The 25,721-nt window shown below is 41.4% G+C and overlaps 1 protein-coding gene across 1 annotated transcript in view; it reads left to right on the top strand.

Annotated features, from left to right (window-relative positions):
* Positions 1–22,425, top strand: part of LOC110082493 (astacin-like metalloendopeptidase) — a 32,753-nt gene extending 10,328 nt beyond the window's left edge. The window contains exons 6-12 of the mRNA XM_020800080.3: positions 4,560–4,641; positions 5,831–5,958; positions 6,791–6,906; positions 8,732–8,957; positions 12,697–12,815; positions 14,196–14,418; positions 22,204–22,425. Of these exons, the coding sequence (XP_020655739.3) occupies positions 4,560–4,641; positions 5,831–5,958; positions 6,791–6,906; positions 8,732–8,957; positions 12,697–12,815; positions 14,196–14,418; positions 22,204–22,217 (908 nt within the window). The 3' untranslated portion in view covers positions 22,218–22,425. The remainder of the gene's footprint in view (positions 1–4,559; positions 4,642–5,830; positions 5,959–6,790; positions 6,907–8,731; positions 8,958–12,696; positions 12,816–14,195; positions 14,419–22,203) is intronic.
* Positions 22,426–25,721: the final 3,296 nt, after the last annotated feature.

The raw sequence follows: 25,721 nt of genomic DNA, 5'->3' as shown, positions 1-25,721 counted from the left end.
AGGAAGTAAAATGTGTCAAAAATGGCTGCCACGGCCCCTAGAGGGCACAAGGGAATTTTATGAGCAAATTTAAAAAGTATTCAAAAACTAGGAATCGGGAAGTTAAGGGTCCCAGGAATAGTGGTGTTGTGGTACAACTGAGCCCCCTGGGTGCCTGCAAACAGTCTCTGTGTTGCATTTTGTTCACATTACCGTCTTCTGCTATTGTAAAGTTACAGACTCAAAAAAGCCCAGGGGAGTTTTTGGTTGGTATTGCTGGACTCCCTGTCCGAATCCTGCTCACTGGGTGTGGGATGCAGATATGAGTTGACAGATGCAGTCACTTCTGGTACTTCCTCCCACTCCATTCTGTTCTCCCACATTCCAGGGAACAGCCTGGGAAACAAACAGAACATTGTTATTGTTGTTGTTATCTGACATCAAGTAGCCTCCAATTTATGGCGACCCTATGAATGAGTCATTTCCAAAATGCCCTATCTTCAACAATCCTGCTCAACTCTTGCAAACCCAAGGCTGTGGCTCCCTTGGGCATCAAACCATCTCATATTTGATCCTTCTCTTTTCTTGCTGCCTTCAAGCTTTCCCAGCATTTCGGTCTTTTCTAAAGGATCTTGCCTTCTCAGTTTGTGCCCAAAGATCAACGGCCTCCAGAGGTAGTTCAGACTTGATTTGCTCTAGGAGCCACTTGCTTATCTTTCTGGCAGGTCCATATTTCAAACAAATCATTTTTTTCCCTTTCAGCTTCCTTTACTGTCTTCTGTCACACCATACATAGTTTTCAGGAATAAAGGGGGAAATGGTCTTGGTCTCCAGTGACACATTCTTACATTTAATACTTTTTTTCTAATTCTTTCATTGCTGCCCTTCTGAGTCACAGTCTTCTGGTTTATTGGCTGTAGTCTCCATTAGAATTGATGGTTGAAGCAAAGTATACAAAATCTGTATTTCAATTTCCCCATTGTCAGAATTAAAGATGTGTAGTTCATCTGTAGATTTTTGTTTTCTTGATGATTCACTGCATTCCTGCTTTGACACTTTCTTTTTTTGCTTTCCTCAGAAGTTGTGTCAAGTCATTGCTGCTTTCTACCAATAAAATGATTTCATCTGCATAATTTAAATTATAATAATTTATATCAATAATTGTTATTTCTTCCACCAATTTTCACTTCTCCTTCATCTGAATCCAGTCTGGCTTTTTGAATGATACGTTCTGCATACAGATTGAATATATGAAATAAAATCTGACTCCTTTGCCTATAGGGAGTCATTCAGTCTCTCCAAATTCTGTCCTAACAGTAGCTTTTTTAAATCATAATACAGGTTATGTATACAGACAATCTATGCTGGGCCACACTCGTATCTTTTTTCAACAATGCATAGCTTCTCATGAGCCACACAGTCAAAGGCTTTGCTGCAAAGAGCAGGCCGATCATCTGAAATTCTTTGATGTGCTGCAGTATCCAACAGATATTTGCAATATGATCTTGAATTTCAGAATCCAGCTTGAACATGAGACATTCCTCACTCCGTAAAAGGTAAAGGCTTTTGTTGCAATATCTTGGTCATAATTTTCTTGGGAAATTAAATCAATGAGCTTTCTTGGGGATTGCAATGCACATTGAATGTTGCCAGCCTGTGGACAATTTTTTGTTTTCCATATTTGTTGGTTATTCATGTTAGGATCTTGACAGATTCCATTTCTATGGCATGAAATATATCTATCACTGTCTCATCTACTCTTAGTGATTTATTTCTTCCCAGTGCTTTCAAAGCAGCTTTCACTTTCTAGAATTGCATGTTGTTCATCATAGGATACCTCTTCAGTAGAGTCTGTAATCCTTTTATTTCTTCTGTATAAGTCTTCAGAATATTGTTTCCATCTTCTCTTTACTTTCTCCTGTTCATATAGGGTGCATCCCTGTTGGTCATTCAGCATTCCTAAACTAGACATGAATTTCCCTTTGACATTTTTTTGGATTTTCTGGAAGAGATCTCTTGTTCTTCTTCTCTTGCTGTTCTTTTCTATTTCTTCGCACTAGTTATTATAATAGTTCTCTTTTTCTCTATATGACATTCCCTGAAAAGCTGCATTCAGAATTCTGACTTTATTTCTGTCATCTTTTTCTTTTGCTTCTCACCTGTCCTTTGCAGTTTTGTTTTGTTTGTTATCCATATAGTATTTTCTTTTCTTTTTACTACAGGAATCATATTTTTGCATTATTCCCTAATAATATTTCTGGTTTTGATTGACAGCTCTTCTGATTCATGGTCAGTTGAGTTTAGTAATGAAAATCTGTTCCTTATGTGGACTTTAAATTCAAAATTATCTTTTGGAAATGTGATTCTTCAGCTTCACTATAATGTTTAATATTAACAGTCCATGATCAGTACCATAATCCGCTCATGGTCTTATTTTGGCAGAATGCATGCTTCAAATCCAGCCAGACTTGGGTGACTCTACTGTGTGATTACGGCAAAGAAGCAATCCTTTTTTGTTGGAGGTTTTTTTCAACTTTGCTTATTGCCTCTAGTAGGTGTGACTTCGAGGAACCTTTCTCTAACCAAAACTAATCAATTGTTCCTTCCCTGCCTTTGATCCAAAGAGAACCATATCTCTCTGATAAGGGTTCTTTTTTCTCCATTCAGTTGAAGTCAGTTATTCTTTTGAGGCCTGTTGCTCAGGCAGATATGTAAGTACAGTAAATGATTCTTTCTCCAAGTTGTGTCTCCCTGTGAGTTATTAAGACTATAAGTGCCAGGTAATGAGAAAAATAGGTGGACATATCTGGGGAATGTGAAGTTAATTCTGCTGTGTGGAATTCAGCCAAAATTCAAAACTGCAACATTTTTGCCAACCCTGTGTCCATAAATACTTTTACATAGCTTCAGTTTGGTCTTCAAAGCAATGTTAAGGGAACTTTGGAGGCTCACAGCCTTTTTCTTGGAGCAGCTGTGATTTTATTGGTTTTTTTAAATGTATTATGACCAATTAAAACAAACTCTTTTGAAACATTTTAACTGAAAGATATAAGGATGTTTTTGCTCCCATTGCAAAAGTGCCTATGGTTTTTCTGCCACTAATAAGGTAAAGGTAAAGGTTCCCCTTGACAATTTTTGTCCAGTCGTGTTCGACTCTAGGGGGCGGTGCTCGTCTCATTTTCCAAACTATAGAGCTAGCGTTTGTCCGAAGACAATCTTCTGTGGCCAGCGTGACTAGACACGGAATGCTGTTACCTTCCCACCATGGTGGTACCTATTTATCTACAGTCGTGCCCCACTTTACGATTACCCCGTTTAACAACAAATCTGCTTGACGACGATGTTTTTGTGATCGTTTTTGCGATCACAAAATGATGGTTTGAATGGGGGAAATATGCTTTGCCATGATCGGTTCCCTGCTTCAGGAACCGATTTTCACTTTACGAGGATCAAAAACAGACTAGCGATGGGAGCTCACTGTGTCGTGTGGATTTGATCTTATGACTGCAGGTCTCCTGACATGGCAGCACAGAGGCTTCTGCAGTTTAACCCACAGTGCCACCTAATACTCAGGTTAAATTTCAGCCAACTGAAGAACCTGATCCACAGAGCCCTTTTAAAATCCTCAGTTTTCTTTAATTCTTTTCTTTCTTTCCTTAAACCTCAGAAATAACTCCCCCTCCCCTTGGAATTGTACAAGGTGAGCTCTTGTACTGTTTCAACTGTGAATGCAATCAATACTCTGTGACCAGAGCACAGTGTGCTACTCCTGTCCTCCGAAGATGCTGGCCACAGAGACTGGCAAAATGTTAGGAAGAACAACCTTCAGAACGCGGCCAAAGAGCCCAAAAAACCACAACTGTAATCAATACTACTAGTTTTACAGTTTTTTAAAAAATTAGGAACATATTTTCATACCTTCTTTGGACCTTAAATATTCATATTTATTATTTTATAACAATCTTTGAAAAATGGCCTGCTGTCCTTTCCTGCCTTTTGAACTCCCTGTTTTTTTATCAAGCACACAGACCAGGAGTATATGTATAAATACATAAACTGGCCAGGTATTTGCACTTCTGTTGCCTGAGGAAATAGATATGGATCCATGAAAGCCAACAATGGAATGAAATTCTTGTTCTTTAAAGTGCTACAATATTTTCCTTTTTTCCCATTCTTTTGTTTTGTTTTCTGAATATGCTAAGACAGCCTGACATGGCTGCTTCTTTGTAAATTGCTACAGGTCTTTCGGTTCTCCAAGAAGTGTATTAATGTACAAATCCTTCCAACTTTCTCTTTCTCTTTGGACATTTTTTCTTTAACTCTCTGTACCTTCCTTCCTCCTTTGCTCAGCTCTTTGATTTCCAGACAAGAACCTATTTAATCCTCAAGATTAAAGCTTGAAGGAAGTGAAGGAAGTGAAGAAGGACTTCATGGGTAATTATTAATATCAGGCCAAACCCAAATAAATTTTTTTAAAAATTTTGCAACCTCTTTGTTTTCAGAACAGTAAAACTCGTCCTCTGTCTTTTCCTCTGTGTGTTTTTGTGGGTATCTGATCTATTTGCGCTCGTTTCTTACAGGACAACAGGGGAATTTTGACAAACAAAACTCTACCAATTTGGGTCTTCCCTATGACTATGATTCAGTGATGCATTATGGCGCGTAAGTCTGGATTTGGGTAATCTCTTTTCAGACAGAATTGCTTCTAATTTTAGGGGAAATAATTCTTTAAATGTTTTCCAGTTAAGACCAGTCTTTAAAAATGACCATGTATTTTCTCTTAGACTTCTTGTTGTTGTTGTTGTTGTTGTTGTTGTTGTTGTTGTTGTTGTTGTTGTTGTTGTTGTTGTTGTTGTTGTTGTTGTTGTTGTTGTTGTTATATTCCTGTCTTTCTTGTAATGTGCTTAGACTAGGATGACTTTAAACAAAAAAAAGCTGCCTTATTCCCTGTTGCTAACATACAGTCTTTAATACATTACTAGAAACAAACACATTGTATGTGCATTTGTAATATATGATGGAAAAAATACTTCGCATACTTTGCATACCAAAAAAATATGGAAATTATAGTTGTTTGCACAACTACACTGTATAAGGGTGATGATGATGATGTCCTCAGCCACCACAATTTAATTTCTTTTCTTTTCTTTAATTTCCCAAACTCACTGGTACCACTAAAGTCATACTGGTGGTACCGATTTTCAAAAACTAACGACTCCCCCCTTCCAGTCCCATGATTCCCCCCCCCCGCAACAAGATGAAGAGAATCCCATAGAAGCCTTGGGACCTCTGAGAAGTGGGCAGGATCAGAAACATTTGACTTCTAAAAACATGGTTATGGATGATGATGTCATCAGCCTTATATGCTGTAGCTGTGCAAACAAGGCATTAGTTCTAATGAAATGGATTTACGCTAAGGGAAGAGTCCTTAACTTTGTCAAACTAATGACTAACATATTTTTCCCTAGAATAATTCAATGTTATTTGTAAAAAGTGTTTATCATTATGGGTCCTTTTAAGGAGGAAGGTGGGGCAAAAATATTTTAAATAAATAAATAAATAAAATACTTCTTTTTTGTCTTTTGAGTGAATGACTGGGACAGCCTTATTAGGCCACAGACATCTGTCTTGATACAGATGAATAAATGTTTCCTTATACAGTTTTGTTGCTGAGAGAAATCATGCACACATGCAGACCATCTGGTGTTTATGACTTTTTTTTTCTTGTTGCAGTTTTCCAGTAATTAAATGTTTCATAGGTTGATTGCTTTGCAAATATTATTTCAAATATTGTATTATACTAGATTACCAGATGAGATCTAATGAGCACATCTGTTCCTGTTTTCTGCAGATATGATTTTTCTAATGCTGCTGGAAAACCAACCGTTGTTCCTATCCCTAATGCATCTGTACCAATTGGTCAGAGAGTTGGGCTAAGTAACCTCGACTTAAAAAAAATCAACAAGCTATACAAGTGCAGTAAGTAGGGGGAATGCTTCATGGTTCATTTTCCATTAGAATCATGAGCTACTGTTAAATCTAGTGCCTCAGTAGACCTCATATGATAGTTTGGCATTCTTTCTTTACAAAAGCATGTTCTTTGGACCCCAGCCAAGTTGTGTGGAATTGTTACACAGTGATTGGTACTTCGCTTAATAACTATCTCAGGCCTCTATAGCCCACAGCAGATCAAAGTCCCAACTCTAGAACTTGGTCTCTACACTGGCCAGGCTAGGTAGAATGGGTCTTGGAACGGTAGTCCCAAAAAAGTAATTTTTCCTACATGCATCCTGCTTCCAGGAATAATAATGTGTCAGAAAAGGAAGCAGCACCAAGCCACAGCTAAGTCAGCTTGTGGATTTTGCCCCTGAAGAGCAGAATGATTAGCAGAGCACACATCTCCTTTGGAAAGAACTCAGATCCAGGGTTGTTACTCTAGGAAAGTGAGAAAACTGCTACTTATTGAAGAAGTTTACTGAGATAAGAAAGATGAGAGAAATTCTGATTTGGAGATGCAGAGAGCTATGTATACACCCTTACCTCCCAAGAACAAAAGGAAAATGCCTCTGTCCTCTCCCTCAGAGGACTGAGTGAGACAAGTGAGAAGGAATCCTAAAAATATCAAAGTTGAAGGAAGGTCAGAGCACAGATACATCTTCTTCAGTGCAAGCTGAGTTGCACCCAGTCACCTTGAGCAATATCTCTCACAAATTATCTTTTTGTTGCACAAATTATCTTTTTGTCTCACAAATTATCTTTTTGTTACACATAAAGCCATGTTTCTCTCCCCAATTTTGTTCTTTTTTTCTAGAAGACTGCAGCACTGTGCTACAGAAACCAAGTGGCAAATTCTCATCTATTAATTACCCCCACCCCTACCCCAGCAATGTCACATGTCTATGGCTAATTGAAATCCCAGAAGGAAAGGTAAGCATGCTCAAATCAGATTTTGTGCTAAGGTATCAAATATAGAGTATAAAACCCAGCTGTGATAAAGTGTATCTAGAGGTGATGGGGCAAACCTTTTCTTACTGCTTTCTGTAGACCTTGGAGAGCTATTCTTTCGAAAATCCTATGTAACTGAGAACATGTAGGCCAGGATTTCACAACTGAACAGCATCCGGATTTGCAGGACTACAAATCCTATCACTGTCTGCTAAAGGGTCAATCAAAAGACATAATAGGAGTTGCAGTTCAAATTTTGGAAGGGCACTACAATGTGGAAAATGGATGCAGCCAATTACTAACTTCTTTCCAGTAGCTTTCAGGAAAGCTATCTGCAAGGAGATAAGAGGTAGAGTTTAAAAAGTTATGAAGGAGAATGTATTTATTCTTTAGAACAGTGGTTCCCAACTTGGCCTCCAGCTGTTTGAGATTTCCTTGAAGTTGCAGCTAGCATTCTGCAACATGATGTATGAAACATTGAGACCAAAGCTTGAGAATTACTGCCTAGAAAAACTACTTCTTCATTGGCATCACTTCACTTTTAATGAGACATATATATTGAAGAAGAAGATTATTTCGGGCAAAGCATCTTTAGCCTTAGTGGAAGGTTTGTCTGAAAGTATATGTTGGTATTATCCATAAAAACAAGTAGCTGGATTTAGACTATCATTTGAGTCTTGTGTGTAGCTCTCCATTCATGCACTACGAAGCAGTAGACAGTGCACAAGGGCAGGATAGTGTTCTGTGCAGCCAACCAAACCATGAGATGGTATGAGGTATTTTTGAAGAAATACTTCAGTATTTTTGGAGAAATACAGGTTGAAGAAAGGCATTTGGAACACTGAATCTCCTACTTGGGAAATAGGCACTCACATAGAGCTGTATTGTTAGAAAATGTATTGGCCCAGAAAAATGTACGGTGGTGCCTCACTTTACTATTGCCTCGTTAAACGACAAAACCGCTTCACAACGACATTTTTACGATCGCAAAACGATGGTCTAAATAGGTTTTTTTCACTTTGGGAACCGATTCTTCACAAAATGATGTTTTTTTAACAGCTGATTGGCGGTTTCAATATGGCCACCAGGTAAATGGCTCCCCGCTGTGTTTAGGGACTTTTTTATTTCGCAAGACAATGTTTTCGTAAGACAGCGATTTTCGCGGAACGAATTAATATCGTCTTGCGAGGCACCACTGTATTACAGTCCTTGTGAGGACACTGTTGGAATCTGCTTCCTCCTCATGGTGGTACTGCAGTGTATAGAACTGTTAGGTTCTACTAAATCAAGCGTCGGGTCATCCCATCATAAACCTGGTGTGAGTCCAGCTTCACAAGATGATGGCTTAGACTGTTGAATCAAAGCTACCTGAAGTGATAAATGACATGTGATTGTCTTACCAAGAGCTTTTCTCACTTTTGCAGTTTGCAAATCAGCTGTCTTTGTTTTGGGATTATTCACCATTTGATCTTTCAGACAATAAACTCTGAGGGTATCACACTGCTGGAGGGGGAAACCATGCTGTTAGCTGGTTTAGAAACTCAGAATCTCATCTACCTGGATCTTAGGTGGCTTTTGATAGGAATATGACAAGGAATTTCACATGATGAATACTGATCTTGTATATGTTACAGCTAAGAAGGGAACTAGCTGCCATGAGGATGCCTTTCAGCTGCAATCCTATGGCAAGCCCAGCATGGGCAAAACAACAACAACCCACCTTTGGCTTAATGACACTTAAGAAGAAAAGGTAAGAACCAGGTTCAAAACAAGTTAAAATGGAGTCATTTTTCTTATTATCCTGCAGGTCTTCCTGAGTTTTCCCATTTTTGAACTCCAGCATTCCCCAGACTGTGGCTCTGACTATGTCCGGGTTTATGATGGGATCAGCAGAAATGCCCATGCTCTTGTTGACAGGTTTTGTGGAAGAGGGCAATCCCCTGCAGTGGTGGCTTCTGGAAACACAATGCTTGTGGAGTTTGTGAGTGGTGGGGATACAACCGCAACAGGTTTCACAGCTTCTTATGCGCGTGGTATGAACTGTTCTTTGTCCCATTAGCCACTGAAATCACCAACATTTGAGAAGGGAAAAAAATGCTTATATTGAACACGGAGCATGGGTGGTGGTGGTTTTGCAAGCTTGTCCCTTGTGTATTTCAATTCTAAGCTATTCTTTTCCAAGGGCCTGCATTTTCCTAATTTTCTTTATTTATTTGCTCTCAGATTCCATATCACCAGATTCTAGGGTTTAGGGACTTCTCACTAAGTACTAACCTTTAGATTCAAAGAACCTCATTTAAAGCACATTTACTCAAAAAAATACATCCCAGTGAGTTAAAAATGACCAGGAATTCAACTGAGTTATTCAGTGAGGAAGAAACAGACAATGGCCAAAAATCCAAATTGTAGTAAATCTAACTAGAGTAGGCCCATTCAATCAATGAAACTTAGGGGAGTGGACTCACTGATTCAATGGGCCTACTCTAACTGGAACGTACTACTGAATTTTAGCCAGTGTGTAGCTATCCAGATATTTAGTTAGGCATCCTTCAGTCTCGAAAGACTATGGTATCGTGCTCTGTATGGAGGACTTGGAGCAGCGTCTAGTGTGGCTGAGGAGGCCGATTCGAGAGTGACAGTCTCTTCCACACTGATGACAAATCCAATTTGTCCCCTGTCCAGCTCCCTGGTTTTGCTGCTTTTGTGACTTCCTCTTTGCCTCAGCCTGCTGGGCAAGGGTCTCTTCAAATTGGGAGAGGCCGTGATGCAATGCCTGCCTCCAGACTGAACGCTCAGATGTCAGGGTTTCCCATCTGTTGAGGTCCATTCCTAAGGCCTTCAGATCTTGCTTGCAGATATCCTTGTATCGCAGCTGTGGTCTCCCTCTGGGGCGGTTTCCCTGCACTAATTCTCCATAGAGGAGATCCTTTGGAATCCGACCATCAGCCATTCTCACGACGTGCCCAAGCCAACGTAGACGTCGCTGTTTCAGTAATGTGTTCATGCTGAAAATTCCAGCTCGTTCTAGGACTACTCTGTTTGGAACTTTGTCCTGCCAGGTGATACCAAAAATCCGTCGGAGACAACGCATATGGAAGGTGTTTAGCTTCCTCTCCTGCCGTGCACAAATGGTCCAGGACTCACTACAGTACAGGAGTGTGCTTAGGACACAGGCTCTATAGACCTGGATCTTTGTATGTGTCGTCAGCTTCTTATTGAGCCATACTCTCTTTGTGAGTCTAGAGAACATGGTAGCTGCTTTGCCAATGCGTTTGTCCAGCTCAACATCCAGAGACAGGGTGTCAGAGATGGTTGAGCCAAGGTACACAAAGTCATGAACAACCTCCAATTCTTGTGTGGAGATGGTAATAGAAGGAGGTGAGTCCACACCCTGGCCCATGACTTGTGTTTTCTTCAGGCTGATTGTTAGTCCAAAGTCTTGGCAGGCCTTGCTGAATCGATTTATGAGTTGTTGGAGGTCTTCAGCAGAGTGGGCAACAATGGCTGCATCATCTGCGAAGAGGAAGTCCCGCATGCATTTCAGTTGGACTTTGGTCTTCGCTCTCAATCTAGAGAGATTAAAGAGCTTTCCGTCTGATCTAGTCCGGAGATAGACACCCTCGGTTGCAGTTCCAAAGGCATGCTTCAGCATGACAGCAAAAAAGATCCCAAAAAGTGTTGGTGCAAGGACACAGCCCTGTTTCACTCCGCTTCGGATGTCAAAGGGGTCTGATGCTGAGCCGTCAAAAACTACAGTGCCTTTCATTCCCTCATGGAAGGATCTGATGATGTTAAGGAGACGGGGTGGACATCCAATCTTGGGAAGTATTTTAAAAAGGCCATCCCTGCTAACCAAGTCAAATGCTTTTGTAAGGTCTATGAAGGCCACTAAGAGTGGCTGTTGTTGTTCCCTGCATTTCTCCTGCAGCTGTCGGAGGGAGAATACCATGTCAGTGGTGGATCTATTAGCTCGGAATCCACACTGTGATTCTGGATAGACTCTGTCTGCAAGAACCTGGAGCCTCTTCAGCACAACACGGGCAAGCAGCTTCCCTACAACGCTAAGAAGAGAGATGCCACGGTAGTTATTGCAGTCACCCCTGTCGCCTTTGTTCTTGTACAATGTGACGATGTTTGCGTCCTTCATGTCCTGTGGGACTCCACCTTCCCTCCAGCAGAGACAAAAGACTTCATACAGTTCAGTGGTGATGATCTCCTTACAGCACTTCAGCACTTCAGCAGGGATGTTATCCTTTCCAGGTGCCTTGCCGGAGGCGAGGGAATCCAAGGCCGCTTTTATTTCTGCTAAGGTTGGTTCACTGTCCAGCTCTTCCAAGACAGGCAGGCACTCAATGTTATTTAATGCTTCTTCGGTTACTACATTCTCTCTGGAATATAGCTCGGAGTAGTGCTGTACCCAGCGTTCCATCTGCTGTGCTCGGTCCTGGATGGGCACACCTGTAGCAGACTTCAAGGGAGCAGATTTCTTCTGCATTGGACCTAAGGCCTGCTTGATACCATCATACATTCCTTTGATGTTACCTGTGTCCGCTGCTATCTGTATCTGGGAGCAGAGCTGGAGCCAATAATCATTGGAGCATCTCCTGGCAGCCTGTTGGACTTGGCTACGAGCAGCTCGAAGAGCTTGCAAGTTGTACTCGCTAGGACAGGTTTTGTATGCTGCTAGAGCTCTTCTCTTATCCTCGATGGCTGGCATTAGCTCCTCTGAATGGGCTTCGAACCAGTCAGCCATCTTTTTGGTCTTCTTGCCAAAGGTGGACAAGGCGGTGTTATAGACAGCGTTCTTGAAGTGTTCCCATCGTTTAGGTGCATTTACATTAGCCGGACCTGGGAGGGCTTCCTCGAGTGCTTGGGCGAATTCCTTCACTTTTCTTTGATCACGAGTCTTGCTGATGTCAATACGTGGCCTTCCTTCCTTTTTCGTGTGATATACTCTCTTTGTTCGTAGTTTTACTCTACTACACACCAGGGAGTGATCAGTATCACAATCAGCACTCTGGTAACTGCGTGTGATCGTAATACTAGGGAGGCTAGAACGTCTAGTGAGGATCAGATCAAGCTGATGCCAATGCTTGGAGATATTACTGGACTGTCATTGTCCCATCATTGACTACATAGACTACAGCTGATGGGAGTTGCAGTCCAACAGCATCTGGAGGGCCACACATTTCCATTCCGTGTAGTGCTCTCCTTATCCTATTGCTGCTTCACAGCATCTGTATGTGTGTCCTATTGAGACGTGGTTCCAGAGGATGCTGGGGGCTGGGATGTACCAGTGGCGGAAATGGTCGAGCTCCTCCATTTCAATAGTGACCTTTCCTACAGCCATGTTTTTCCACTGCTCCTGGTGACCTTTTTCTACTGAAATGCAATAGGTTAGTGTGCTTGTTATATTTATATTCTGCCCTTTTTTCATTCAAGATACCCAGTGAACCTCACAGCTGAGTGCTGCAAGTGTGGCTTTCACATCCCTTCCAAACACTTGAGTAGTGCCACTATACCGGCTTGAGAGAAGTGCTACTGACACTCTCAGCATATACTGGACAACAGGAGAGCAGAGCTTAGGGAAGTTGCTTTTTGTGATGGCAGCTTCCAAAATCCTCCAGCTCCTGTAGCCATTGCTGTGAGTTTTGGGAGTTGTAGCCCCGCCCTTGTAACTTTTCTGAACTTTGCAGATGAGTATTCATTGTCATTCTTTTTAACATGATGATTTTTCTTCTCTTATGAACTGTTTCAATCTTTTCATCACAGTGCAATGTGGAGCAACTTTTACTAACACTTCTGGAGCAGTTACTTCCCCAAATTTCCCTAAAAAGTATGCCCCAAATCAAACTTGCCTATGGATTATCAGTGCTCCAGCAGGATGCAAGGTAAGAGGTGCTCTCTCTCTCTCTCTCTCTCTGTCTCTCTCTCTCTCTGTGTGTGTGTGTGTGTGTGTGTGTGTGTGTAAGTGTAAGAGAGAGAGGCTTCAATGATTAGAACAATGGCTTTGAATTTGTTATAGTCCGTGAATTTTCTCCAAAACATATAATAACATCAAAATAGAAAACTAGCTTCTACCCCATAAATGCGATAAATAAATAAATAAATAAATAAATAAATAAATAAATAAATAAATAAATAAATAAATAAATATCTCAGGGCAAATTACTTCCATGGTCGATCATTATTGCCCAATGGTGCTTCTCAAACTATCTTTGGACATAGCTGGTATCCAGCATATAGGAATACCAGGTTCATTCTTTGGGTATGGCAAGAGTGATGTCCAATAGGCATGAGGGAAATGTCTTAGGCTTTGGGGACTCCAACTAGACAAGGGGATGAATGAAAAAACAGATCATGAAGTTGCTGATTCGTTAAATATTTATCCCTTCATATTAATGGGTTACAGAGACCCCCATACAAAGGGTGGGTGGCTGTGGGGGTGGGTGGATGCCTATTGACTCACCGATCAGCTGATTGGTGGGATGGCTGGCAGAATGGGAAAGCCATAGGGAGAGAGGGGATGCTATTTCAGACATCCAGACTGACCCATAAGGAATGAAGGATTTTTTTAAAAAAATCTATTAAATAAAAAAAAATATAATGCAGGAAGATCTCATATTTAGTTTTTTTTTTTTAAATCAGATCTCATCTAAGGGTGAATATGTGTAAGGTATTTGGGGTTGACTTCCTTAATTCTTTATTTAAATAATTTATTATTAGCCTCCTAGCACATAATTTCTGGATGACCCATTCAACTCCTTAGAAGCCTGCAGGTGAGTTTGTTTTTCTCAGGTGCATCCCCAAATCTACTGCTGATTATTAAGATGGATGTTATGAGTTTGCGTTTGGCTCCTCTTTGGAAAGAGATGTACTATTGAAATTCAGTCCGTCTCAGAGCTACCTGGTTAGCCACAGGAGGGCATTTCCTGCACAGAAGAAACTAGAAGATATTTGGAGGCTTTTTCAACTCTGTGGTTCTATGATAGCTGAATTCTTAGTGGTTATTGGTCAGAATCCAATTCATGATTTCCACTTGCAAATTGCTATGAATTAATGATAGGGTGGTTGTATTCCTGGTTTTGGCAAGGCAACTTGCTTCTAGAAATTGAATTAGCAATGCATTAATGAACAGCAACTTGCTGCAAGGACTTAACAGGACTTCGCTTGTGCATGCAAGCAATGCCAATTGGATTGTGGCCATTAATGGAGCTTCTTAAAATTGCTATGCAGAGCAACATTTTTTGTGTTATTGTTTTTTTCCTCAGATATCCCTTACATTGGCCTCTTTTGAACTGGAAGCTGCCAGAGACTGCAGATATGATAGACTGGTCCTTCGTGATGGTGGTCGAAACCACTCCCCACTTGTTGGCATTTTCTGTGGAAAAATGGAGATTCCAGCTTTCATTTCGACTGGGAGCTTTCTACGTATTGAGTTTTACGCTGATGTTGCTTTTGAATTTTCTGGATTCAAGTTGGATTATTCAATCAGTTAAGTACTGCGGTTCTTGTGCGGGTGTCTAATTACACATTTTCATGTTGGTAAACTGTGAACAAATAATGAATTACAGCATTAAGGCCTTGAGAGATATTGGATCCATTATTTGTAACCACATGTTTAATTAAAAGGAAATACTCTCTTAAACTAGCAATACTGATGTGATACACTGAATGATTCTGGAGTGAGAATTTTTAAAAGGGCAGAGGTGGGGAATTCCACAATGTCAAAAGAACAAGGATGAGTGATGCCTTTATTTGGCTGTCAAAATGCTAAAAACAGGAATACTTTTGAGTCTAGCTGGACCCTTCATCATGGCGAAAGTTGAAGGGATTGGGAAAAAAACAGCATAGTTCAAAAGTCATCCTGACCAAACATTGCAAGATGGAGACGGGAAGGTTGTTGTAGCTTGGGGAATGTGGTTTCACCTCAGGCAATGCAGGACAAACTCTCTGTCTCAGAATACAGAGAGCTGCCAGTCATCCAGTGTATTCTCCACAGACTTGTGTCAAAACATATCATGTCTGTTTGGCTCAGAGTAGAGGCACAGAGACGTGGCAATCGCCATGTCTTCTCTGAGCACCAAGTTCAGTGAACGGGTTTGTTGCCTGTACTAAGAAAGATGGGCTACACCTAGTGACTGAAAGCTAGGTCTCAGGTGCATTACAAGTATGATGTGATGTGAGGAAGGTAAACTGAATTATACATTTGCCCCTTCTGCAGTCAGATAAAGGCAACGTGATGAGCTCAGTGAATATGCCTTTGAAAGGCCTTTTCTATTAGCACATAGAGAGCAGCTACTCAGTGGTAATGGTATGAATCAAGAGGCAACATAATTGATCCCCATCCCTGTATCCAGCGTGGGCCTCAGACAGCTATCGGGAACATTTTTGAGACTATACAAGTGTGTGTATATATGTACAAGTGTGTGTGTCTAGTACCTTATTTTCACTCCTGGAAAGAAGGTTTTGCATAAGGAGCTTACAAGCCCCACAAAACTGGGATAAGAGCATCAGAAGTGTCTGCCTGAGCCATTGCTATATACATTTTTAAATGCCTCAAGTTAGGCATTTCAGAATCAGATGCAATTCCCAGTGGTAAAGAACTCTGATTTATGAAGCTACTCAGCTTTATAATCTATCAACACATCTACCATCTTACAGTCATTTGTATAGAAATACACTGGTTTTCATCATTTAAGATTGTCCTGATAATGGAAGTGACTTCTGTCTACCACAGAACCTATAATCCTGACTGACCTTTCATAGCCAGGCAGCTGGAATAGGAAGGCTCTGGAGAGCTGAGAGCCATACATGGCCACCTCTGGACCCTGGAGGGCCACATTAGCACCTTCCTGCTCCCAACTATTTCTCTTTTTAAAGACCTTTTAACAAACTGATTTTTCTTATGACCCTCCTCAAATTGACAGTGTGTATGTAGGAACCAAGGAATGCTTATTGTTACATACAGCACTGATGTTACCTGTCTGTCATGGGTTTGGAGGGAAAGTTCCATCCTATGGGGAGTGGAAGGAGGGACATCAGGAGGAGGGGCTGTACTGTATATATATGTGGAGCTTGTGTGAAGCTGAAGAAGCAGCAGCAGCTGGGAAGAAGAAGCTGGTGTGGGAGTCTGTGTGTCAGACAGGGTACTACTGTGTGTCAGTCAGTACCAACCTGATAGGTTCAGGTGTCTGTATGGTTAGCCAGAACTGATAGGTTCAGGGTCTGTGCTTCAAGTTGAGTGTTCTGTGTGAACCAAACTGTGTGTATGTATGAATGAGACTAAGCCACGTTACTATATCTTATTCACCTGATCATTTTATTTTCCCTGTGTGTTGTTTTAAATAAACCTTATTCTTTTATTTGTTGAAAATCCATCCCTGGTCTGTGTGACTTCTTATAGGGAATGGTTGGTGGCAGCTTAGTGAAACTGTGGCATATCCCAGTAGGTCTGGGTTTGTCACATTGATTGGTGTCCAGCGTGTGGGATACGACTGGTCCAGTTGTCCAGTGGTCCAGCAAAGCCTTGGCAAGTGTGCCCAGAGCAAGGGGGGTCTAGTCAGGGACAATCTGAGAGCGCGTAGGTAATCTTCTAGGTGTGCCTCACGGGGAGGTGCACTAGTAGAAGAACGTGTAACCTCAGATTGGGGGCTAGATTAGGGAGCTCTGAGGCAGCCTGTTTTGGCGGGAAAAAGCTGAGGCAAAACTGTGAAATAGCAGTGAGCTAGCTTGTCTGCTGAGAGGCCCAGCAGAGGGGGGTAGACTCTGACTCGCAACTGTTGCAAGTTAGTGCTGAAGGACAGCAGCAATCTATAGAGAAAGCTGGTTCTGAGGCAAAAGAAAAAAAAAGTGGTCGCTTTATTTTGAGGCTTGACTTTTGAAAGCAGCCTGTTCTGGGGGGGGGATTATGCCCTTGACTCGAAGCCAAATGGCAGAAATGGGTGAAGTGAAAGACCCCCAGGTAGACCAAGGTTCTGAGGATGAATTCGGCTCAGTGCAGGGTGACAGCACGGGAGAACAGAACCCAGAACTCAGGAAAATGCTCATAGCCCAACAGCATGAACTGAGGATGAGGCAATTGGAAAAGGAGGAAAGGTTAGAGAGAGAGAAAATTGCTCTGGAAAAGGAAAGGATGGTGTTTGAGTTAAGAAGATTGGAACTGATGAATCAGAACAATAATAACAATAGGGATTCTGAGGGAGGCCAATTGTCTAAAGCTGACCTGAAGAAATTCCCTGTGTACCACAAGGGAGATTGTCCTGAGGTGTTCTTTTCCTTAGTGGAAAGAGTGTTTGTGGACTTCTCAGTGAGGGAAACTGAGAAGATGACCATCATGCGATCTTTAATCAGTGGCAGCCTTGCTGAAGTTTATTCAGAGATGCCAGAGGAACTGATGAAAGATTTTGCAGAGTTTAAAAAACTGGTGTTTGCAAGACATGGGATAAATGCGGAACAGCTGAGGCAAAGATTCAGGTCAATCACCAAGAAACCAGAGCAGACTTTTACCCAAGTGGGGGCCCAATTGGTGAGGCTGCTAGAGAAATGGCTATCTCAGGAGGGGACAGAGACCTTTCAGCAGCTCAAAGACTTGATAGCGCTGGAACAGTTCTATTCAGTCCTGCATGGGGAACTGAAATTCCAGGTGAGGGAAAGGAAACCGAAATCTGTGGCAGAAGCAGCCGAGATCGCAGATTTTATTTCGCAAATAAGAAAGCCCTTGGGTGAGGGGAAAGCAATGGGGAAACCTAAAGAAACCTACAGCAAGTACTCTCAGGGACCAGGGAAAAGCCAGCAAGGGGGAGGGGCCCATGGTGAAGGGAAGCCCTCAGACATGAAACCAAGACCTCAGATTTTGGAGGGAAAACCAAAACAAGATGAGAAAGACTCAAAATATAGCAGAAAATGTTATTTCTGTCAGGGAAAGGGCCATCTAATCTCAGAGTGTGAGAAATTAAAGCAGCTAAAAGGAATTGTGCCTCAGGATTCGAGTGGAACCAAGCCAAAAGCTGTGTTCTATGTCCAGAAAGAGCAAGGCTCATTGTCACTGAGGGAGCCTGTTGCCATGGCTACTCAATCTGGAACAAGTACATCTGCTGATCAGGCTGAGGAAAATGGTCCTCTTGTGGAGGTCAAGCGATGCTTGCTCGTGAGAACAGATTCTCAGTTGTTTGAAACAGCAGGGGTGGACGTAGGAATACTTGACCGTCAGTATCGGGGGCTGAGGGACACTTGTTCCCAGGTGACCCTGTGCCATCCAGATATTATTCCTAGGGAGTATGTAATCCCAAATGAGAGCATAAAGGTGGCAGGGATTGAGGGGCAGGTGATCTCACTGCCAGTAGCTGAGGTACCTATGAACTTTCAAGGCTGGAGGGGAGTTTGGCGGCTAGCAATTTCATCGACTCTGCCAGCAGCCGTGCTCGTGGGAAATGACCTGGCTGAACATGTGAAACGGGTGCTAGTGATTACACGTTCACAAGCCACCACGGGGACAGTTCAGGGGGGTAATGATGAGCCAGAGACGGAAGCAGAGGGGAGTTCAGAAGCTGTGGTGGAAACCTTAACCACAGACAGCCGATTTGGCCAAGAGCAAAAGGCAGACGCCACTCTCCAAAAGTGTTTTGAACAGGTGACTGACGCCCAGCTAACACCTGAAACCCCAGTGAGATTTCTAGAGAAAAAGGGGATTTTGTATAGAGAGACCCTGAGGAATATCTCAAAAGGGGGAGATGGGATCCGAAGTCAGCTAGTGGTACCTGAAAAGTATCGCCCCATGATCTTACAAAGGGGGCACTCTGACATGTTTGCTGCGCACTTAGGGGTGAACAAAACACAGCAGAGAATCACACAGAATTTTTACTGGCCTGAAATAGGGAAGCAGATCAAAGAATTCTGTAAACAATGTGATGTGTGTCAAAGGCAGGGGAATAACCGCGACAGGACCAAAGCAAAGTTGTGCCCTTTGCCTGTGATTGACACTCCGTTCAAATGCATAGGGGTGGATATTGTGGGACCTTTGCCCAAGGCCACAAAGAGGGGGAACAGGTTCATTCTCACCATTGTGGACCATGCCACGAGGTACCCTGAAGCCATACCCTTGACTAACATTGAAACTAACACAGTGGCAGATGCCTTGGTGGGGTATATGTCCAGGATGGGATTTGCCTCAGAAATAATCACAGATTTGGGCGCGTCGTTCACATCGAAGCTCATGAAACGGTTATGGCAAATCTGTGGAATTAAGCACAAGGAAACCACTGCCTATCACCCTGAAAGTAATGGGTTAACTGAGAAGTTCAATGGGACTCTAATGCACATGATTAGGGCTTACTTGGCAGAGAATCCAAACAATTGGGACCAGAAGCTGCAATCCCTTTTGTTTGCTTATCGATCAGTGCCACAAGCCAGTACCGGGTTCAGTCCGTTTGAACTTTTATTTGGGAGAAGGGTGAAAGGGCCCCTTGACTTGATCAAACAAAATTGGGAGCAGATCACCCAGGATGACCCACAAGACGTTGTGACATATATAGACACCTTAAGGAATGACCTAAAGAGGAACCTAGAACTGGCAGCAGAAAACCTGCAAGCTCAGAAGGTCAGACAGAAAGCTTGGGATGACCAGGAAGGCAGGGAGAGGCGCTTTAATCCAGGGGAGGAAGTGCTTTGGCCTAGGCTCTGCAAAGAGAACAAACTGCAGCTGGGTAGCCCAGAGATTAAATACTTGGGTCACATAGTAGGGGGAGGAGTGATAAAACCCCTAGAGGCCAAAATAGAAGCAGTTCGTGATTGGCCCAGACCCAACACCAAGAAAAAAGTCAAATCATTTCTTGGGTTGGTGGGCTACTACAGAAAGTTCATCCCGAGGTTTAGCGAGATTGCGGCTCCGCTGACCGATCTGACGAGGAAGAAGGCTGATGACCGCATCCCGTGGACCAGCGACTGTGAGGCGGCGTTCCAGAGGTTGAAGGAGGCGCTCGTCCAGTATCCAGTGCTGCGTGCTCCAGACTTCGACTGGGAGTTCATCATCTACACCGATGCGTCTAACAGCGGGGTAGGAGCAGTTCTTTGCCAGGAGGATGAGAATGGTGACCAGCATCCAGTGTCCTACCTGAGTAGGAAACTCCAGAAAGGTGAGAGACATCTGGCAACCGTGGAAAAGGAGTGCCTGGCCATAGTCTACGCGATCCAGAAGGCCAAGCCTTACATCTGGGGAAGACATTTTATTCTGTGCACTGACCATTCACCACTGCAATGGTTAAAGACAATGAAAACCCACAATAGTAAACTTATGAGGTGGGCTTTAAATCTGCAAGACTATGACTTTGAAGTGAAGGTGGTCAGAGGGTCAGTGAACTGTGTTGCTGACGCCTTGTCAAGAAGACCTGAAGAATGAAGACGGCGAAAGAAACATGGACTATGTATATATTTTGATGACAAAAAGTCAAATGTGTCTGTTTATTAAACATGTTGGTTTGTATGAATAAAGATAACTTGATGTATTGTTAATGGTAAATGTTTAAATGCCTAATAGAGTGTAAGTATAAGTAAGTATGGTATTGTATGTTATTATATGACTGTTTTTGTTTGTTTTGGGTCCAGGTTGTTTTTTGGTGAAAAGCACCTTAGCTTTCCCCCTACAAAACAACTTATAAAGAGGGGAGGTGTTACATACAGCACTGATGTTACCTGTCTGTCATGGGTTTGGAGGGAAAGTTCCATCCTATGGGGAGTGGAAGGAGGGACATCAGGAGGAGGGGCTGTACTGTATATATATGTGGAGCTTGTGTGAAGCTGAAGAAGAAGCAGCAGCTGGGAAGAAGAAGCTGGTGTGGGAGTCTGTGTGTCAGACAGGGTACTACTGTGTGTCAGTCAGTACCAACCTGATAGGTTCAGGTGTCTGTATGGTTAGCCAGAACTGATAGGTTCAGGGTCTGTGCTTCAAGTTGAGTGTTCTGTGTGAACCAAACTGTGTGTATGTATGAATGAGACTAAGCCACGTTACTATATCTTATTCACCTGATCATTTTATTTTCCCTGTGTGTTGTTTTAAATAAACCTTATTCTTTTATTTGTTGAAAATCCATCCCTGGTCTGTGTGACTTCTTATAGGGAATGGTTGGTGGCAGCTTAGTGAAACTGTGGCATATCCCAGTAGGTCTGGGTTTGTCACACTTATCCCCACCACTAACACAGAAAATTGCTTTTGACCATTCAGTGCGTGTGCATAATCACACTTTCTGGCAAGAAGTAGTTTTTAAAAAATTTGGGGGCAGGTGCTGAGAGGTGCATTGGACACAAAGGCTGTACTTTGCCCACTTTTGCCACATAGACAGAGATGTCAGGGGTTTTAAGTCTAGGGACCTATAAAATCCAAAGCACGTATTTTTCTGCTGAACCAGTTTCCCCATATCCTATCACTGATCTTTGAACATGCAGAATCCTCTTTAAGGAACACTTCAGTAATATGTGGGACTGGACTGGGAAATTTGAATCCAGCCCAAGAATTTTCTCAAGACTTCTAACTGTAATATAGTTGACTTAGTTGTTTTAGACTGACTTGTGAATATTAATTTCTTGAACCCTAAATTCCATGATTTCCTAGCCAACATGATAAGTGGCTGGCTAGGAGATTCTGAGAGTAGCCATCCAAAAAAGTAACTATTCCAGGGTCTAGTTTTGAACCAAGAGAGGTCTGACCCAGGGGTGAGAATTTGCCCAGGGATGGGGAGTTGTTCACAAATTCCAGCCCCTGGACTTTGGTGAGCAATACCCATACCTGTGACCCCATCCCCAATGTTTTGTTTGTTATATTTATTTTTTTTAAAGAATTGAAAAAGCCTCTGTGGTCCCTCTAGCAGCCGCATGTTGTTGTTTTTAAAATATATGTGGTGGGTGACAAAGGATACTGGAATCGTCTTAAAACATGAAAAAATACTGCCCACATCCCAGATTCTCAAGCATCAAAATACTGGAAATGTTTACTTACAGTCTGATAATGGCTGCATAAATTTGTGTCTGGGTTTCTCATGTAGTAGGACAGAAAACAACATTTCTACTATGGTTGAAATCTGGTCATTACTAGAGTAAGCCCACTGAATCAGTGTGGATTTGGTAAGTCCTCCTCTCTAAGTTCCCTTGATTCAATGGTCTCACCCTACTACTAGTACCACTACTACATAACCCATGTATTGTAGTGGCTGAGGCACAGATAATTTTAATCTGTTAGCACAGTTTTAGCACATGAACTGATATGGCAAACTTGATCTGTCATTGCAGTTTTGCCGTCATGAAGAAGAGCCTGCTCAAGAATTGACTTCATCCTTAATTGCCAGCAATAAAGAGAACAGATGTTTTGGAACTACTATACCTGTGCCTCTTTCTGAGATTGTGCTTTGGCTTCAAAAATGCAGACACCTGAGCAGTGAATCTAACTAGCAAAGACATAAAGGGGCAGCTGAAGCAGACAAGGAGAACCATTCTGTGCTGCATCTCTTCAGTCCCTGTTTCTGCAAATCGCTTGCTGGTGCCAGCCTTGAACTGTGTAGAAAGATGCATAAGTAAACCTTTAAACTTCTTCCATTTGTGGAACTGTGCTTTCTGTTCAGACTGCTTTTCTCTATGAAATTTCCCAGTGCCCAGTATTTTTTCCTCGTTTAGGTGCACAGCCCTTTGCCAGAGGGTTGTGCACCTGTACTTTTCTAGGACCTTCAGCCTTAAACATCGCAAGTGCCCAGGTTGCTGTTCTTTGATAAAGAATCTGCAGTTTTAGAAAGTGGAGTGAAAGCCGCTCTCAGCCTTTTGGAAGTCAGTAATTTTTGAGGTTGCCATGAAAAAAAAGGAATTTGGTGGTACATAGCCTCTCTGAAATTGAGGGTGCCATGCATGGTTCTTTACCCTTAGCTTACATTCTTAAAGTTTGAAGAGGGTATCAGTAAAGATCGGGGGAGGAGAAAACCTGTCTCAAATTAAGCTTTTTGACACCTTTTAAAGTTATTTTGAAAAAAATAGCCATAGTGACCAGACCCAAGCTTGCTACTATTATAGTTTCAACATTAAAGAAACAATTCTTTACTCCTATATTTATTCAAAAGTATTCAAAATAATTCTTTTTAGTTACTTTAAAAATGACAAGATGGAGAATGCTACATGCGGCTGGCCTGTGGTAGAAAGACAGTGAGACCACACACTCTGTAACTATGAAAACAACTAACACCAGTTACAGTTACAATACAAAAGAAAGGAAATTACCCCTCACTACATTACAATTGTAATGCAACTTAATTATGAATTACAAATGAGGCATTATTTACATCAAATACACACTTTATAAAATTTTGCAGAGACCTCATACAATGTTGTTCTCCTCTCACAGCCCTCTTTTGTTCTTCCACCACTTTCTCCCTCTTGTTTTTCCTCAGTAGAGAAAATCCCTGCATAGTAGCTAGACGGCACCTTCTAACTGCTAGTGTGACAACCATCCAGAAAATCCCTTAGCTATTAAATAAAATAAGTAATTGCATTGCTCCCTGTAAATACAACCACTATTTAATGCAAGCAGTTGCTTACAAAGTGGTTGCTCTAGACTTATGTCCAGTTGTGTGTTGCATATGAAAAAATTTATCCTTAAATTCTCAATATTGTGCAATAATTGTCAAAAAAGAAAAGAATATTTTGCTGAAACATTACTATGATGTCAGTTTTCAGTAGAAAGTTTGACAAAGATATTCACAGTTTAAGAGTAAATCTGATTTCACTGTTATTTAATATGTATCTGTGGATGACAGGTGCATGCAAAAACATTAGTTATACAGTATAACTTCTGTTTACACCTTTAGTAGAGTGAAGGTTTGGTTCCACTGGCAACAAGATCAATAGTTCAATCACTTTTACCATTATTTAAATTGATTTATAAATTTCTGGGCACATAGTGCAAAGGTAAAATTGGTTTATTTGATCTGCAAAGCAAATTTTGTTTTAATTGTCCAGAAAGGACTTTTTTAAATAATTTGCTTCCTAAATGAATTTAATTCACTTTGGGTAGGTGGTTGTGAACAGTACTGTTGATTTACTTTGTTTCTATTTTGAATTTGAGCACCATTGGTACATGGTTTTTCTTCTCCAATATTTTATTCCTTATTAAGATGTTTAGCGATGCATCACTTAGTGCGCTTTTTGTATTGTTGAGAGCTTATCACTGCATCACTTCATCAATATGTTCTTTATTAGAATCATCCTCCCTGTTTGCTCCTTTTCTTTTTTCCTATTAGTTATCACTTGTGCTCTCCTCTTCAATTCTTCTCCCTCCCTTTTTTTTTCTTCCACATATATGATACCAAGTGGTGCCTCATTTTACGAACAAGTATGGCCATCGATTTAGTGATGTATCACTTAATTTTTTAAAACCCAAATTTTAGGAAGAGCGTTCTTCTAAAACAGAATAGGAAATGAGTCAATTTAACAGTGTAGTCTCCCAAATTGGTTTAAATTAACAAACATAAATCAAAGTAATTTAAATCAAAGTGAACGCCCATACTGATTTATATACCACATGACTGTGCAGCAATGTAAAAAAAAATTCAGACACGGAATTTATTCATGGCCAGTTTGACCGAGACCTAAGTGATTTTCTAAATTTAGCAGATGAAAAGATACTGGTATCCTCCAAAGGCTGCTGATGTTCAAGCCACAAACTGACGTTAGAGGTAGCTTTGACTTATATTTTTACCCCATGTGAGTGTCTGTCAGAACAGAAGCTTGTTTGGTGACTGGCCCTCAGGATTTAAGCAGAAGATTCCTTTTAAGTTTGACTTCACAAATGAGGGGGGAAAAAAAACCTCAAATCACCTTTCTGTGGAATTAACATGCCTTCAGCTTTAATTATGGACAATGTCTAAATTCTATTTCTGGACTCAAATTTCACAGTGGGTTAACACATTCTGAGCAAAACAGTTTTGTTATTAGTCATATTGCTTCTCATTTTATATAAGAAAGAACAGAGACAAAAGCTAACATCGGTAATGGTGAACAGGTGGTGATTCTAACCGTTTTCAAGCTGTTCGGTTTCTCAGGACTTAATATCAAACTGTACAAAAGAAGAGATAAAATTAGTGTGAGTTCTTTGTAAATCATTACATACTACAATCTCAAATGATAGAACTTTTATGGTGGCACTATTTTACCCAAATTCTGCAGCCAGAAGAATTTATATATTTCAACAACAGGTAGTAATGGCAATAAATTGCCCTGCGGCCCCTGAAAGGCCTTTAAAAGAAAAACGGCATAAACTTTCACAGGCTGCAGCCTACTTCCTTAATGAGTTAAACACTGCCTTTTGGGCATGACCCATGAGGCTATGATGTACATTGTTAGCATCAGCAAAGGGGTTTGTGGGATGAAACAGCACAGAACATCGACATTATAGGCTAACAAATATTATTGCGTGCTGTTTTTTTTAGATGAATTGGTGGTAAGAATGTGCCTTTATAATGGGAAATATTATTCACATCTAAGGTAACCAGGGGATTACTTGGGGTTGTACTAAATTTCATTTTAAAATAAGTAGCATACAAATGAAATAAGTTTACAAAACTAGGGTTGCCAGTCAGTAGTATCTAAATCCCTGAGGTAACTTGAGATTTGGAGATGTATCCTTATAATGTTACAGAGGGCAGGCCCCTTGCGAAAATAGTGTATCCGTGCTTGTTTATGTGTTTTACAGAGAGACTACCGAGATAATGTATGATGAATATGAAGTGTGAATTCCAGCAGCAGCTCTATAGCAAAGGAGATAATAA

The sequence above is a fragment of the Pogona vitticeps genome, chromosome 1, assembly GCF_051106095.1.
Source record: "Pogona vitticeps strain Pit_001003342236 chromosome 1, PviZW2.1, whole genome shotgun sequence".
In the NCBI taxonomy this organism is placed as follows: Eukaryota; Metazoa; Chordata; class Lepidosauria; order Squamata; family Agamidae; genus Pogona; species Pogona vitticeps.
This window is presented reverse-complemented; position numbering and strand designations above follow the sequence as displayed.